At 41.6% G+C, this 17001-nt stretch overlaps 1 protein-coding gene and 1 long non-coding RNA gene across 2 annotated transcripts; both read left to right on the forward strand.

Annotated features, from left to right (window-relative positions):
• The first annotated feature begins 3184 nt into the window (after window positions 1-3184).
• On the forward strand, window positions 3185-8869 carry LOC138962324 (tripartite motif-containing protein 2-like). Its single transcript, XM_070334098.1, has 5 exons — window positions 3185-3308; window positions 4031-5445; window positions 6077-6325; window positions 7260-7543; window positions 7896-8869. The coding sequence occupies exons 2-5, from the start codon at window positions 4066-4068 to the stop codon at window positions 8281-8283; spliced, it is 2301 nt and encodes a 766-aa protein (XP_070190199.1). The 5' UTR covers window positions 3185-3308; window positions 4031-4065; the 3' UTR covers window positions 8284-8869.
• Window positions 8870-9400: 531 nt separating this feature from the next.
• Window positions 9401-15674, forward strand: LOC138962326 (uncharacterized). The gene is made up of 2 exons (XR_011454481.1): window positions 9401-12583; window positions 13202-15674. It is a non-coding gene; the product is annotated as an uncharacterized lncRNA (long non-coding RNA).
• The last annotated feature ends 1327 nt before the right edge of the window (window positions 15675-17001 follow it).

Here is a 17001-nt window from a genome sequence, read left to right on the forward strand (position 1 = left end):
TGACAACCCCAAGAGGATATCTGTGAAGGGAAACACTTTGATTTAAGGCCAAAGTGTAGAATTGATATTTATTAAGAAAGAATTTAGAAATTTAGACAAGTTTTAACCAAGAAATTAGGTTAAAACAAGGGAAATTTGAAAAAGCCTAAAGGGAGGTAACTCTGTACCAGCCTGCAGATCCAGAAATGGATACGCGAACAAGTTAGATCTAATTTTGAAAAGGTTAAACAGGAAAAGCGGTCAACTTTTCACTGCTGTTCAACACAGGACTTGGTAAAGAAGAAGTTTTCTGCTTTAAAGCGATCCAACTTTCACGGTAACCACATTATAAAACATCAGAAATTGTGAAAGAAACAATTGAAAGTCAGCAGAGACTTTCTTCCGAGATTTGTTAAAATCTCTTAGCAGAGATAGAGAGAGAAATAAGTATCCCTTCACAGACAGCCTATTGGGAGCATCAGACCCTCCTCAAGGGGGACCGAGATTTACAGAGCAAAGTCCCTTATATATATATATATATATGACTTGTGTCTGTCTGTCTGTCTGTGTGTTCGTGATGCACGGCCAAAGTTCTCGATGGATCTGCTTCAAATTTGGTGGGCATATTCAGGTAGACCCCGGACACAACCTGGTCGATGAGAATTTTCAACACGTGCTCTCAGCGCGCAGCGCTGAACCGATTTTGGTTTTTCTGTAGATCCACTACATCCATTCCCAGTAACTCTTCCTTATCTTCTCCAGTGTTTTGCGCGTTTATCTCCCGTCCTTCGTGTGGCGTCAATCCATATTTCCGTTACTATTTTTAGAAGGTCACTGCACTGTCCAGAACGCATGTACCCGTAAGTTGTCCTCACTGTAAAAGTGCAAAGGTCGAATCTATTTATCGAAAAATCCACTGTCATCTATCTGATATATTTATATATATAGATAGATATATACGGCTTCTGTGTGCGTGTGTGTGTGTGTGTGTGTGTGTGTGTGTGTGTGTGTGTGTGTGTGTGTGTGTAGGCAACACCTGTGGATTGTAGAGTTCTGTTTGTGATGGGGTCTGGCGGATTTGGTGTGTCTGTATGTTCTGGCCTTCCTTTGAGAAGCCATAACAGTTATTATAGGGCTTAGAAATAAGCTCTAAAACTCTCAATCCCGTTCAAGTGGACTTCGCCTTCAAAGGTGATTGTGGTGTTTCGGCACTCGGTTACATTTGGCGTCGTCTCCTTCGTGTGGCGTCAATCCATATTCCCGTTACTATTTTTAGAAGGTCACTGCACTGTCCAGAACGTAAATTGGACCCGTAAATTATCCTCACTGTAAAAGTGCAAAGGTCGAATCAATTTATAGCCACGCGAAAAATACACTGTCATCTATCTCTCTATATATACGGCTTCTCATGTCTGTGTTTGTGTGTGTGTGTGTGTGTGTGTGTGTGTGTGTGTCTCTCTCTCTCTATGTGGGCAACACCTGTGGATTGTTCAGTTCTGTTTGTGATGTGGTCTGGCGGCTTTTGTGTATTTGTATGTACTGGCCTTCCTTTGAGAAGCCATAACAGATCAAAAGGGCTTAGAGATAAGCTCTAAATTGCTCAATCCTGTTTGAGTGGAGTTCGCCTCCAAAGGTTACATTCGTCGACAAGGATGGGACTCGATATGGTCAGGAATGGCATTTTGGCCACTGAATCATTTTCGTGCTGTTCCCATTCCACGAATCTGGGAGGGACCTAAGCTTGGCGGGTCCATTGTTCGGACCCGGCAAAGCCGGCGTACGGCTCTAAGTATTTCATCCCGGCGAAGCCGGCTACCCGGCGAAGCGGGTATTCCTCTAGTATAGATATATACGGCTTCTGTGTGTGTGTGTGTGTGTGTGTGTGTGTGTGTGTGTGTGTGTGTGTGTGTGTGTGTGTGTGTGTGTGTGTGTGTGTAGGCAACACCTGTGGATTGTAGAGTTCTGTTTGTGATGGGGTCTGGCGGCTTTGGTCTCTCTGTATGTTCTGGGCTTCCTTTGAGAAGCCACAACAGTTATTATAGGGCACAGAAATAAGCTCTAAAATTCTCAATCCCGTTTGAGTGGCCCGGACTTCGCCTTCAAAGGTAATTGTGGTGTTTCGGCACTCGGTTACATTTGGCGTCGTCGACAGGGATGGGACTCGACATGATATGTTCAGGAATGGCATTATGGCCACTGAATCATCATTCGTGCTGTTCCCACTCCACCAACCTGGGAGGGACCTAAGCTTGGCGGGTCTATGGTTCCGCCGAACTTTGGGGACAAAGTTAATTCAAAGGGGGTCGAGTGTGACAGGGAGACTACCGTCGCCCTTCACAGCAGACTCTGCAGAGTTGTTCGCCTTAGAAGTTGTGAGCTATTTATAGCTAGCTCGCCAGGCAACACCTGTGGATTGAAGAGTTCTGTTTGTGATGATGGGGTCTGGCGGCTTTTGTCTCTCTGTATGTTCTTGCCTTCCTTTGTTGGGCGTGCACAAACTGGTGGATGAAAATCAGTGTTCAACACGTGCTCTAAGACGGCGAACCGCCACGCTGTCTGTCTCTGTCTTGCGATTCACCCGGCGAAACTTGACCGGGTATTCCTCTAATTTATCTCACCGTGGCTGACTCTGAGTCAGAGCACAGGCGGAAGGTATCGTCCACTGGACTACTACTATCACAGAAAGTAGTCTTTCTGTGATAGTAGTAGTCCAGTGGACGATACCTTCCGCCTGTGGTCAGAGTCGCCGAGTCAATCGGCCCGGCCTTGCCGCGGGCGGCCAGACTAGTGGGTCGTAAAACAAGATCCCACACATACAGAAAACGCAAAAAGGGTATTTACGTGCTAGCTGGTTTTTCTAAGGCTGTAAGAATCCAAGTCAGTGTTGATGGGGCTTCATGGCCGCATAACTGAAATACGCAGATGTACGGCCGCCGTGGGCTAACTGGTTTTCGGCACTACGCAAGGCCCGGCTTTTTAATTTGCCATCAAACTGCTGGGAGTTGAACCGGCGGTGGTGCTTTCAGAAAATCAGTGACTTAGTGAATAGTCAAACAAAATGTAACCTCAATATTAGTGCTAGGTTAGCCACACAAGAACACGAGAATTCTCAGTCTGCATCCGGTCATTTCAAAACATACTTTCGCTTTAGACCCAGGACCATAACCAGGAAGTACATCATTTTGATGAAAGAAGAGTGCTGTCCCTTGCGGTGAAAATTGTAGGAAGCTGACCTCAGCAAATGCATCAGGAAACCACTAAACATTTTCGTCTGTTTTTCGCACAGAAGGCGTTAACATTTGTCAGTAGCTGGGGAAACAGATAGACAGGTTAGTTGTTGTTTCCTCGATTGTTCCATGCAGTGATTGGGTGCGCATCATTTGATTTGTAAATCCAGAGTGACTTACTTGTTACTTGGATGGTGGGGAAAATTGCCAAGAATCGTATATATTTTGTTTCTAAAGTAGTTTGAAAGAGTCCAAGCACCTGCATGAACTGCCTTTGTTTAGACCACCTGTTTTGCTTTTGGCAAGCCTTCCTTGCATACCATTGCCAATGCGTCTGCGTTCTCTTGGTCTGTCGTTTGATGTTGTTGTCACTTTTAGGACTGTCAGTGTCAAGAAGAAAGCTAGAATTTTCAGTTATCTCATCATGATCTGTATAATTTATCTGTCTTCAGTGCTGAGCACACGGAATCAAGAGCCGATTTGCGTGATTTGAATGATTAATCATTGTTATTCTTTTTTCTGGAAAATATATGAAAACATTAACCAGAATGATCTACAGCTTTATCGAGGTCTATCATTTGACGTCACATTACATGCGTAGCCGCCTATGGAGGCCAAAATAGCAGCATTGTGTTCGTTAGATATGCTGTCCAAAAACATGATCTAACTAAGCTCTTTTTGTTAGCACCCCTGACAACTGACTTATCTAAATTATGTGCCTTTGCCCTCTATTTAGACCTCTGCATGACACTCAAGAATTACTGCTCGTTTATATAGGCTGAATAGACAGTCTAATTCACTGTAATTTACTTTTCTGTTTCTAGGTAGTGTCGCCTTTTGGTTGGATGCACTTAGAGCCATGGCACAACAGAGCAGACGGTCTCCCCCAGTGTCTCTGCCAACGCAGGAAAGTAGCGGTGACGGAAAAGCCTCAACTCCTCTGTCACCAAGCCTGCCTGTTCTCAAAACTTTTGGGAGTGAGTTCCGACTGACATGCCCGGTTTGCCTACAGGATCTGAAGCAGCCCAAGCAGCTGAAGACCTGCTACCACATTTTCTGCGCAGACTGCGTGCGTCCCTTCATTGAGAAAGCGCGCAACGGCAAGATCACTTGCCCGACTTGCAACACCCTTTGCCCTGAGGAGGATGTCTCCAAAGCTTTGAACTCAGACACCTACCTCCACGCCTTTGACGGGCAGGTGAGCGTCTACGCTGAGTCAGGTGACGTCTTCTGCGCCGATCCTACCCATGATGCAGCAGTCCCAGCAGCCTATTTTTGTCTGGAATGCGGGAAGAACTACTGTGAAAGTTGCCATGGAAACCATGGCGATAATGATGCCTTTCGGAGCCACCATTCCTTGCGTTTGTTCAAGACAGCAACAACCATGACGGTAGGCATCAATAGAAGGGAATTGCTGGCAGGCACACCAGGAGATGACGTCGATAATGGAAGCATGGCTACTGAGCTCAAGTGCCCGATTTGCAGGAATACGGATAAATGCGACCATGAGCTGTGGCTGAAAGATCTGTCGCAGGAGGAATTCAGGAATAATGACGAATGCCTGATCCCTGAGCATGCAGATGGGAACAAGTTGATTGCCTACTGCACGAATCCGGACTGTGAGAAACCAATCTGCAGAAACTGCAGCATGATCGAGCACAAGGACCACAAGACCATCGACATCGGAAACGCCATGAAAGAAAAGCTCCATGAGCTCAAGTTATTGAAGAAAAACCTAGTCTTTCACCAAGAGATCTTCGATGATGCTGCCAAGCGAGCCGACATTGCTGAAGATGCCTTCAAGCACCACATCTTAATGACAGAACGAGAGATGATTGGGAGGAAAGGGCAGGTACAGACGCAGGTTGAGGAAGCATTTAATGTTGCTTTCAACTTGATCGAGCAGACTGGCCAGAAGCAGGCGGAGCTGAACAAACAGGGTGCAGAGATGCACGAAGAGGATGCGTTTCTGAGAGATACCATCCAGCTTGCTGAGAATGCTCTAGGTCACCCTAACCCACTGGCGATTGTCCGTATTTGGAAAGGTCTGAATTTCATCTTGGAGGGAATGCGGGGCGAGAGTGAGAAGAAGACATCGGAGGCAGAAGTTGTCACTCCACAGGAAGTTGTGGAGAAGAGGCTGGTATTGCCGACGCCAAACTGTATGAACCCTGACCTACGCATTCTGAGAAAAGTCGGCATTGAAGGGACAGTCCTTTGCCAAGCTTTTGTTCTGAAAGTAAGTTAAGCTGAAATAACAATAACATTAACACATTTCTTTGTATAATTGTTGATAAATTTTGCTTGGTTTACAGCCAAGTAGAGAGAATGTTACAAAATGCTATGTCCCTCTTTCAGTGCCTCACCATAATGGGTCCATGTTAATAATTATAAGTTTACTAATTGTGTGTATAAAAAAATGTTTGTATTGATGTAATAAAAGGATGAATACATCATATTTGTACACAACTATATCACAGTTTTAAGAAAAGATCTTGCAAGCATTTATACAGTAACTTAAACCATCCTGAAGGAGGTGTGTACGCTATTTTCTATTGTAACTTTGTAGTATGGTCAGATAATTATAACCTTTTATAACAAATGTCTTGAGGTTTGAGTGACAATCAGGAAAATAAAGCGACTACTAATACGACTACTATTGCAAGGCACAAAAAGAAAATGGGTTATGATACAGTGGAACCCCCCTTTTAAGACCTCCAAAAGTTTTTAAAATGGGGGTAATTTTACAGAGGTTATGAACAGAAAGTCTGAGAAAACACAGTCTTTAAAGGAGGGTTCTACTGTATAGTTCTGTCCGGTGAATTATTTCACATGAGAAAACTCATATAGATGACATGTACTGTTTACAGGCAGAAGTCGAGCTGCTGCTCTTCTACAGCATACTGCCATTGACAGAGACGGAAGCACTGGTGTCATGCAAGACGGAGGCCTGCACATCTTCCGTGGTCCAGTACAGCAACGTCATGCCACAGCGCTACAGCGTCAACCTGAAGGACGAGGGGCAGTACAGCATCATTGCTGTGCCTGGGAACGGCATCGTGGCCACGCTGTACCAAGCTGAGGGCACCTGTGGTTGTGGCGCTAACGGAAAGCGACAGGTATGCTTTTAAAACAAAAACAATTATTTGGTTGAGTACAGTGGAACTACCCTTTTAAGACCTCAACAAATCTGACAAAATCAGGTCTTAAAAAGGTGGGAGTCTTAAAATGGGGGTAAATTTACAGAGGTTATGAATAAAAAAAACAGGGTCTTAAAAGGTAGAAAGTCTTAAATTGGGGGGTCTTAAAAGGGGGGTTCCACTGTACTTGTATGCGCTGTTCTTATAATACTTGGTATTACGATGGAACCTGCTCTGGCAGTGGCAACCACCTCTTGATCACGACCACCTGCCTAGGACAGCCCTAAAAGATATCTGAGGAGAGGGTTTTTTCTCAAATAATTTACATTTCCAAAGCAACCAACTGTCTTTAACGACCACTTTTAGGCAGTCCCTTTGGTGGTCGTTATAGACAGGTTCAACTGTACTTGTTCTTGTGATACTTTTATAAAGTTACAGTACTTGTTCTGCTGCTTGATATTGTTGCTGCTTGTGTTCTCTGTAATTTTGGTTTGTTTAGTTTGATTTTGTTCTTGTTTTTGTATGTCCACCACAAATTTTGTATCAAAATGGTGGGGAGAAATAATTAACCTTGCTAGGGTTTGCATTCAGAGTTTTATGTTATCAAGTCCAACAGAAGCCACAAGGCCTACTTTAGGTTGTTAGTTTTAGAATTTAAGACAGAAAGCAAACAAAAACCACCTGCAGCAACTTACAATGATTGTACTGTGATTATAGAAAGCTGGCATACTGTTAAGTTTGGATTCCATTTTATCATTTAGTACTAGTTTTAACCAACTACTGTGTGCTGATGATGTCTTCTTTTTTGTTTCATAAAGTCAAAGTACCGGTAATATCTTTGCTGTATTTTTGTTTTGTTTTACTCCCAAGATGATTGCCAAATACGTTGAAAACATGTTCTTGTTCATTTTAGGTTCTTTTCTGGGATCAAGCACTGGATCGAAGCATCAAAGAACATGAAGCTCAAGGCGCTGGAGACCAGCTAAAAATGTTTGCAGAGACACCGTTACCTCCACGGGGCGTAGCGGTTACCAAGGACAACCATCTGGTGGTCTGCACCGCTGCAGATCCCAAACGGGCCGGGGGGGAAGGGGGGACAAGCTGCATTCTTCTGATGACCATGAGGGGTGACATTCTGCGCAGAAAAATCTTGCATCCGTCTAGCGCTGGCCCTGACCACAGTCATTATTTTCCCAGGTAAGCGCAAGTTGAGAGAATGTGATAAGCAGAGGTGCATGTTCTTCTCTCTGTTTGACCCTACTGTGTGTGTGCTTTAGAGTGAGAAGGCTGTAGTTTTGACCAGATGGATGGAGTAAGAACCAGGCCGAAATAAGTACAAATTATGTCATTTGACTGATTTGCAAAATAAGCAAGTCAGTCTATTTCGCCTTTGCCCAGCGTGTGAGAAATTCATTGAGTCTCTTGACCAAGTGCCAGTCACAAAACTTGATCATTTAATTTTTAATGTATCTGTGATCAAAACCAACACCTACCCTAAAAAGGGGGGTTTATAACAGCAAACCGTTTATTATTTTTGTCGTTGTTGCAGGTACGTAACAGTTAACATCAACGGCGACATCTGCGTGACAGACGAAAAAGATCGGTCCATCATTGTCTTCGACAGGAACCTGACCTACAAGCTCCACATCCGCAACCCATATGATAAGGACAAGATGAACCAACAGTTCTGTCCAATGGGCATCTGCCACGACAGCTTCGGACGTCTGATCGTTGCTGATTCCAACAATCATACCGTCGTACGGTTTGAGTTGGGCAAGGCTCAGCTGAGCTCGGATCCACAGATCATCTTGAAGGAGGGATGGAATGGAGTCAGAGATTTGAGTTTCCCTACCCTGGTTGCTATGGGACCAGGTCCTAAGCTATGGGTGGTGTGCCGCACTAACATTCAGGTTTTTGACTACATGGATAAGGAGTGAGACTGTAGTGAGAGATCTGTTTGGTTGGTCCCCTGTACTCCTAGCTTCCAGCTCTTTTCTCCCCTTGCTCTCAGTCTCTCCTCCTTCTTTTCTCTCATTTTCTGTCTTCTGAATATGACTTGTGCTGAACCAATATTCAGGTTTTTTGGACAATATGTTTACGGAGTGAGTTAATAGTTATTCTACTTATTCATATTTCCCTCCTTTCTGCTTCTCTCTTGCCTTATTCTAACCCCACCCCCTCTCTACCTCACCCCTTCTGTCGTCCTTTGCCTTCTGTCTTGAGAACATGTACAAGAGTAACGTCCATTCGGTGTTTTGACTACATGGCTAAGGAGTAAGATTAATACCTTATGTTTATGTCCCTTCCTCTCCTTATCGAAGCTACAGTTTATTACTTCGTGGATCAGGAGTGACACTTCCCAAGTGTCAAGTTTTGTTTTATTCTGTGACTCTTTTTTTAATCACGGTGGACAACAGCAATAGTAACAACAGAATCAACCTGTGACTTGCTTCCCCTCTTCTCCTTTCTGATCCCTTTTTGTCTTCTCCTTCCCCCTCCCCACCCCTATCCCCCCACTTCCTCCTCTCTCCTCACCTCCCCACCATCTTGAACACGCGGCCAGTACAACTGGCCTTGACACGGAATGATTCAAGGGGGGCAATCTCAGTCATCTGAAAGAGGAAAATCCAAACGCAATCCGCCTTGTTCGATTTTATGGGCTTGGACGATAGAGAAAAATAAGAAAAGCAAAAGCTGGAGTCCAGTCTGGACGAAACTGCTATCAAGAACGCAGAATTGATTTTTTCTGAGTTTTTTTTTTTAGCCGTAAGCGCCATTTCTCATTTCGAATTTCTCATAACTGCTGTTCACCGCAGTGAAACCAAAAAAGGGGCCTCACTCTGGAAGAGTTTCCTGCTCCGATAAACATGGCGCTTACGGCTAAAAAAAACTCAGAAAAAATCAATTCTGCGTTCTTGATAGCAGTTTCGTCCAGACTGGACTCCAGCTTTTGCTTTTCTTATTTTTCTCTATCGTCCAAGCCCATAAAATTGAACAAGGCGGATTGTGTTTGGATTTCCCTCTTTCAGATGACTTGAGATTGCCCCCCTTGAATCGTTCCGTGTCAAGGCCAGTTGTACTGGCCGCGTGTTCAAGATGACCTCCCCTCTTCCAAATGTCTTCCTGTCTCTCGGGGAGTACATTTAAAGGTATTCTGTCCTTGTGTTTGAGGCATTAGTATCAGTGTTTGCATGGTGACTTAACGGTAAATCGTTATGGTTGTGTTCAGAAATGCGTTATTTTTTCCTTTTCTGACTGAACTATCTATTTTGGCATTGTTTGTCCTTTTCTGGGTCTTCTTGTGTAGATCCAGTGGTATAGTCATACCCTAGTCAGCAAAGGCATGGCTTGAATCTCATGATAATTGCAAAAGTCTGCTCAAGAAGAGGTACATATTTTTCAGCGTACTTTATTTTATCCATAAGTTGCTCCATATGTACTCAAGCAAAATATTGGCAATGTCTCATACGTACTCTGTATGTCAATATGGCATAATTATCATGGAGGCTTTCAACTCTGTCGTTTCCATAGAAATGTCTTTAACCTCCGCCTTGAACAGGGTCTCTATTCACCCCAGATGATATTTACAGTACACTTCAGCTGTCACTTGGCAGTTTTGCCAGCCTTTGTGTTAGTAGCTGACAGATCTGATAAACTGCTTTCTTCGGGTAACCGTGAACAATGTAACCTGCCGTGTAACCTATTTGTGTTTTTTATTTTTAACTATATTTTTGTGATGAATGAGAAAGGTGAAAAGGGTTGTTGCTTCAAAATAAAGCAGAAACAGGGTTTGAGTATGGTATTTTTGAAACTGACTAGCTGACCAAATAATTATTTCTTGCAGTTCAAACAAGGTAAAGCACATGAGAACAAAGCAAAGATCTGAAATTTTCCCGTCATCGGTTTCATACTTTTTTCTGGTGTCTCATTTGTTTTTTGATGACACACCTGTCAATCAGGTGCATAGAAACTAATCTGCAGACTTTCGTTTTTGGTACATATTCTGCTGAACCGTATTTTTATGCAGGAGAAGATATTTTCACTGATTTGGTGGTTCAAAAAAGAATTCGGATCATATTTGATATAGATCAGTTGTAAATCAATGTAGATCAGTTGTACATCAATGTATACTCACGGAATAAAATAACTTAACATGTTTTAAAATTTTAATATCTCAAAATCGGAACAAGTTGCAGGAAAGCGGGGTGGTACGATCATAGAACCATCAATTCCTGAGAAGATGAAAAAACCGGAATGTTCTCGGTTGCTTAGTTTTTTCACAATTGGTCCTGAAAGACGCATGGTGTCATTTTGGAGTTTACTAGACTGACGCCTAAGCTTGCCGACGCTGCCGACAGCCAGTGCACGCTGTGTGTGCTGTAAACAGGTAGGCCTGCACTCTTTGACTCTCGGGGCACGTCTACCCGTACTTGAAACCTGCAAAAGGTCTGCTGCTGATCCACGAATATTGCATGAAAGTACTGCCTTTGGTTTGTCCGTTTGTTTGTGAGTGAGAACAACTCACTAAAATGTTTCTTTCTCTTTGCCCAAAACTGTCCACTCTGTCTTTCTCTTTCACCATGCCACGAACGTGTGTGAACGATAGACTCGTCGCAATAGGGATGTTGAAAGGAGGGATGACTTATACTGATGTTGCTAGGAGATTCGGAGTGACCAGGCAATCAGTTGCCTTGTGGCGAAGAAGGTACCAGCAAAACAACGGTAACAGCGCTGTCAAACACACAGTGCTAAGTTTGTAAACTCCAAAATGACACCATGCGTCTTTGAGCTCAAACTGCAAAAAAAACGGAACAAGCCAGACTATTCTGGTTTTTTGCCCACAATGAGCAATTGAACAAGCTTTACGTTGGTACAAAAATCACTCCTGTAACTTTTTCCGATTTTGAGATATTAAATTTTAAACAATGTTAAGTTATTTTATTCCGTGAGTATAGATCGCCTGAAGATCATCATCTTACTTTTGTTCTTTGTTGCGTTTTTGTCACCCAGCGACTTTTCGCTGGGTTAGTCATTTTATGGAGGCTATGATTTTGTTACCACGATTTAAGTGGGAAAATGTCTGATCATTTCTAAATACATGTATACGCAGTTATACTGTACATGAATTGTTGCGAGTATCAGCTGTATCGTTTGGCTGCTTAGAAGTTTTGGTGAATACTTTTTATTTCCTGTTTCTATTTGTATTACCGTTGTTCTTTAGTATCAGTCTGATTCAGAACATAAATATAGAATTTTTATGGCATTGTTTTTTCACCACTAATTGCAATGGGAAAAGATCTGATTATTAAACAAATATGCAAAGTTATATTGTAATTTGTAAAATTGTTGTTGATTTGCTCTCATACTCTGTATCGATGGGCTAAAACCAGAACCAATTACCTCAAAATAACCTGTTTTGCAACTTTATAGTTATTTGACTTATGGTAACATGATTCTCACTTTCTGTAAAGGATTCTTGAAAATCTTGCATAATTGCGTATTTATAAGTCATAATTTGTTCTGGCTCCAAGCATTTCTCCTGCTCATCTTGGAAGCAGAACCCTGTAACTCCATCCAGGTTGGAAGCAGAACGTGCTAAGTTCAGTTTAGTCTGTTCTGCTACTGAGGCCTGTGGGGAAAGGGGAGTGTTTCACAGCGAGCCAGATGCAGCCATCGTCACCTGACCTCTTCTGCTTGCTGTGTTACAGTCATTTTTCCTGTTCACAGCGCAGCCAGATAAGCGCACATTAGCGATAGTGGTATCTGGTCTTGACCCTTTCTGTGTGGTGTAGGATTTCCTCCAGCACACAGAATAGTGTAACTTGCAGTAGTAGAGTCTGCTGTTGACAGAAAAAGGAATTTGATAGACTGTGGGAACTAAAACAGGTCAGTGACACCTGTCAAGTGTCAGTATCCGAATTCCTGACTCCGGATGTACAGGGTTGAAACACAATTAACTTTCCTGTGATAAAGAGTGAATGAAGAATGAATTGGAAAAGATGCAGTCCCTTGATATTGAGGGAGGAGGGTGGTAATAAGGGGGTTGGGGCCGGGGAGGGGGGTTGGTGGTAAAGTGGGTGCAAGGGGGTGGGGTGGGGTGGGGGGGGGGTGGTGTCCTAAACTGACAAAAGGATGGTCCACTTTCTGAAAACAATGGAACAGAGAACAGCTCTCTGCCATTTTTACAGCTGCTGCACAGTCAATTTGGCTGTTGCTCGAGTCAGGACACAGATTCAAGTGAGTATCTTCAAGTATTATGTTTTTCCCCATTTGAACAGACCATAAAAGCTGAAATTCAGATTCCTTTTTTAAATATAGGGGATTAACCTTCTGATTCAGTCTAAATCCTGTATCTGCAAACTGATTCCTAGCTTTTTGTGTTTTGTTTTCCTAATTGTAAAACACAGGCAGGTAAATGTGTTTGTTTCAGCGTGAATGTTCTTGCGCGCGTGTGTGTTTGTTTGTGTCAGTGTGTGTTTGTGTGTGACGGTGTGTGCATGTGCTCATGCCTTAATGTTGTAGTGTATCCATGCAGCTCTTTAGTGTTTGTTAAAAAATTAAAAATATGTAAGTGAGTGTTTACAGTATTTGTGTATGCTTGTAAAGATGGATAGATGAATGATTTGGTTGATGGATTTTGTCAGTTTAATTGACTCTAATATATTTTGTTATTCAGAGGTTATCACAATGTCAAACTGATGAGCATGAGTGGTCAGAGTGTAATCAAGTACTAAGCGATAATACGGAGGCAATTACCTTTTTTTTTATTATCGGTTAATAATTTTAAAATAGAAGTACATGTAGTAATTGCCTGTTCAAAGGAGATAACATTCATAGTATCCATGTCTTTTGCAGACGCTGTTTGAAAGGAGATGAATCATCAGGCCGTCCAGGCAAGTAAGAAGCACCATGCATTTCAGGAAACTGTCCTTCGGATTCACGGATTACGGTTGCATAATCTCCTTTCTGCCAATGCTAAAAGTGAAACCTGATGACTTTGATGCGTCTCCATTGGCAAAATCTACCCCAAAATATGACGATTGTGCTGTTTCTTCAATCGAAGATCCTTTTGAGAACATGGTGAATGGGGGTTATCCTCCTGTTCGAGTCATGCATCAACTCCAATACTTGCTGATTGTGATTCCACCCCTCAAAAATGAATCAAGCTACCCAACTCCTGTACATCTTTCTCCTGTGTGTGCTTCCACAGTTTCTGTTACCCTGTAGGTGTATTCACATCAGCTTGTAGTATATATGTCAGACACTGCTCCTTTAGGTGAAACTACCACAGCATCTCTTCCATCTGTTTATGGAACCCCAACAAAGAAAATTCTGTCATCGATGAAGGAAGCATCCTATGTGACACCTCATGAGAAGAAGTTCAGCCGAACTTAAAGACTCTGCAACCCGGGACTACGAGAAAAGGTGTGTTCGAAAAGCGAAGACACTCAGAGATGAATTTTACACAGGAATAACTGGTCAAACGGCTAAGACAAAAGCAGTACAGGAGGTCGACTGTTAAAAGTGCAAAATGTGTATTATTTATTTCGACCTTTGTGCACAACATTTTTGTGAAGAGGAAAGTACAACAAAAGGTAAGAATGCCAATTTGTTTTCTTGATAATGAACAGAGTAGCATGCAGTCAGGATCTAAAGCTCGTGATTTTGTTACCATTTGCATTGTGTGGTTAAAATGCGCCTTCAGCCTTGTGTTTATTTGTTTGTTTGTTTGCTTGTTTGCTGCTTTGTTCGTTTGGTTTGTTGTTTGTGTTATTGGGTGTGTAGTTTTGTGCGTAACGCAAAACGATATGAGCTGATACAACATAAGATTACCGTTGGGATTTCTTGAAAAACACAATAAAAAAAAAGTATAATGATTTCAGAGAGAGTTTTGTGTGTGTGTTGTTTTTGTTATGTGTTTTTTTTTCGCTATGAAAAGTACCGGCAATTTAATTTTTATGTATGCGTGTTGCGTTCATTAGGCCACACAATGAATGAATACATGAGTCCTTGATGATATTTTTGCAAGTGACTTGACATTTGTTTGTTTATGACGGTAATAAACTTTGAAAAACGATTTGAACTAATGTACAGTATAAGCTTTGCTTGGAAGCAGAACATGCTATGTGTGAGGAGGCTGCTTCTGACTGCTGTAGCACAGGCCACAGTGGGGTCTGTGTGGAAGTCAGAAGCAGCTATGGTGCACTGGGCTTTTCTAGCTCCAGAACTGAGAAAAGAGCAGGAGTGTATTCTGGAAGCAGAACAAATTATACCTTTTTTGCATATGAAAAAGTTGTTCAATTAAATTGATTACTAGTGTGCATGACCAGTGTTTCCTCTAAGTCAAGTGTGTAAAATATGAGGGCTACAATCCTGTGTTTACTATTTTTTATAAGGGGTTGAAATCTTCAAGTGGCCATTTCTCAAAATGGTGGAAATCCAGTTAGATGGTTCTGGTTTTAACCCATCGGTATTTCCTGTGGCTATTTTTATTAGTCATAGCCTTATGCTGGGCTGAACTCAAGAGATAATACATGTATACTTTTTTTTACCAATTTCAATGGGAAAAGGTGCGATGTTATAGTGTGTATCAGCTGTGCAATTTTGTTGGTTTTTGGAGGATTTGCTCTCATACTTTTTACTTCCTTTCGCTATTTGTGTTGGTCATTGTTTTTTTTACCAGTCTGTGTATTTGGTCATTGTCTGATTCAGAACAAAAAGATAATACATGTGTACTTTTTGTTACCACAGATTCAAATTTGCTGTTTATTTCCTGTGGCAATTTTGAGTTTCTTATCCATCCGATACAGAATAAAAAGACAATTATACATATATTTTTTTTCATTTTGGTTTCTTCCTTTTTACAAGGAAACACAAGTTGTGGTTAATATCTGCATGTACTAGCTTTCCTGATACTGTTTTTCAGCAGGCTATGGAATAAAATGCAAATCTTGCCATAGGTTGAGGATGAAAGTTGTGTTCAGGACTTTTTAAAATTTGTATCGATTGCTTTTAAATGGAATATTTTTTCTTCTAAAATTTCCAGTTGCTGTTGGTATTATCTTTTCCATTGGATTATTGAATTTACTTTATTTAAGTTTGCCCCAAGAGAGAAAAATAAGCATGTAATTATGTGACCCTCCACCACAGGTTGAGTTGGATGTCACCTCGCAGGGTTCTGCGCTAGGCCTAATATACGTCTGGGGGGTGTAAGGTATCAGTGCGAGGACCACCTTAGTCACAGGCTTATAACTCGAAAAGATTTCGCTCTTTTCTAAAACGGTTTTCGTCACTGGATAGAGCATCAAAATCTCTTTAATAAAATGTACACAATATAAAAATCACGCAAAGGTGACATGCGACTCATTCCGTGGTGGAGGGTCACATATATTGTAATATAGACGTGCATAACCGCTGGGCTCCCTTTCCCCCCAAGAAAGCTTGGAATAATAAATTTGCTATACTTACGTAAATTCTTTGCTGTTCTGTACTTGTTTATATCAATTTATTCTGTTTTGTCAAAAATACAAATGGTGTATCTGTACCCGATGTGACCCCATTCCATTGTAACCTTGGAGAGAAAAATAATTCTAAAACTTATCACTTCTTTGCTCAATTGCTTGTTTTACACAGCCAACAGGGTAAGTTAGTGTCTGAAACACATTTTGAAGGACTGTTAATTATGTAAATAGTGACTCAAAAGTAACATAATTACGATAGTGACCTAGATGTCATTGTCCAAAAGGCAGAACAGACAGTACGCCGTGTGCGACAGATGGAGTCTAATTCCACCATTTTGGGATAACAAACCTCTCCAGACCTTGTACAGTGCATAATAGTCGAACCGCTTGTAGTCAGTGCTAACTCTAGTCATGATTGAAGATTGTAGTGCCATCTTTTTTAGTATCCAGATTGAATTGAGAATGATTGTTATCTAAAATATATACGGTGAAATGAAATATTGTTGAGCCGTCTTGTAACTTGATGGGTTATTGCTACGAGTGCAACTAGTGCAACATCTCTTGCCATTAGTCATGACTTCTTCACTACCCACCACTATGTACGATATCTGCGCAAGAAACTTGATTGTTTATGGAATTTGGCCTTACCATTCCAGCCTACATATGGAACTAATAATTCGACTTTTGCCTTTTCTTTGTGCTCAGGTATGCATGTTCCTTTGAACATATAAAGCAAAAGCACAACTCATGAGAATCTGCAAGATCTTGCTCAGACTTAGTGTAGAAATTTGTGCACAAATACGCATGATCAATTTTTTTTCTTTCATGAATTTTGTTTGCAATGGTTTATTTTACCATTACCAATGAGATTATTTTTTGCATGAATAACTTGCACGCTTTGTACACGTTTTGTTTGCTTTGGGAAATGGGTCAAATACAGACCTGGCCCTGATAACAGCTATTGGGATAAAGTTAATCGTTATTTTGAAGTTTCCTTAGTGCCAACTGCATCTAAGTACCATTGACATCACACATGTACATCTAAAGAAACTTAGAAATGAATTAGTGGTTGGTACATGTTTTTCAAAAATGAATGTAGAATTGATCCAGAATTAAAAGTTTTGCGCTTTACACGTTTGCTTTTGTTGTTGGTGTGTGTATCATTAATCATTCACTGTCATACCTCTTGTCCAA

Source organism: Littorina saxatilis, linkage group LG3 (genome assembly GCF_037325665.1).
Source record: "Littorina saxatilis isolate snail1 linkage group LG3, US_GU_Lsax_2.0, whole genome shotgun sequence".
Classification (NCBI taxonomy): domain Eukaryota; kingdom Metazoa; phylum Mollusca; class Gastropoda; order Littorinimorpha; family Littorinidae; genus Littorina; species Littorina saxatilis.

Coding starts and splice junctions, on each gene's coding strand:
- LOC138962324 (XM_070334098.1), top strand. CDS start 4,066: ATGGCACAACAGAGCAGACGGTCTCCCCCAGTGTCTCTGCCAACGCAG. Junction 5,446..6,076: donor GCCAAGCTTTTGTTCTGAAA/GTAAGTTAAGCT, acceptor TACTGTTTACAG/GCAGAAGTCGAGCTGCTGCT. Junction 6,326..7,259: donor GCGCTAACGGAAAGCGACAG/GTATGCTTTTAA, acceptor TGTTCATTTTAG/GTTCTTTTCTGGGATCAAGC.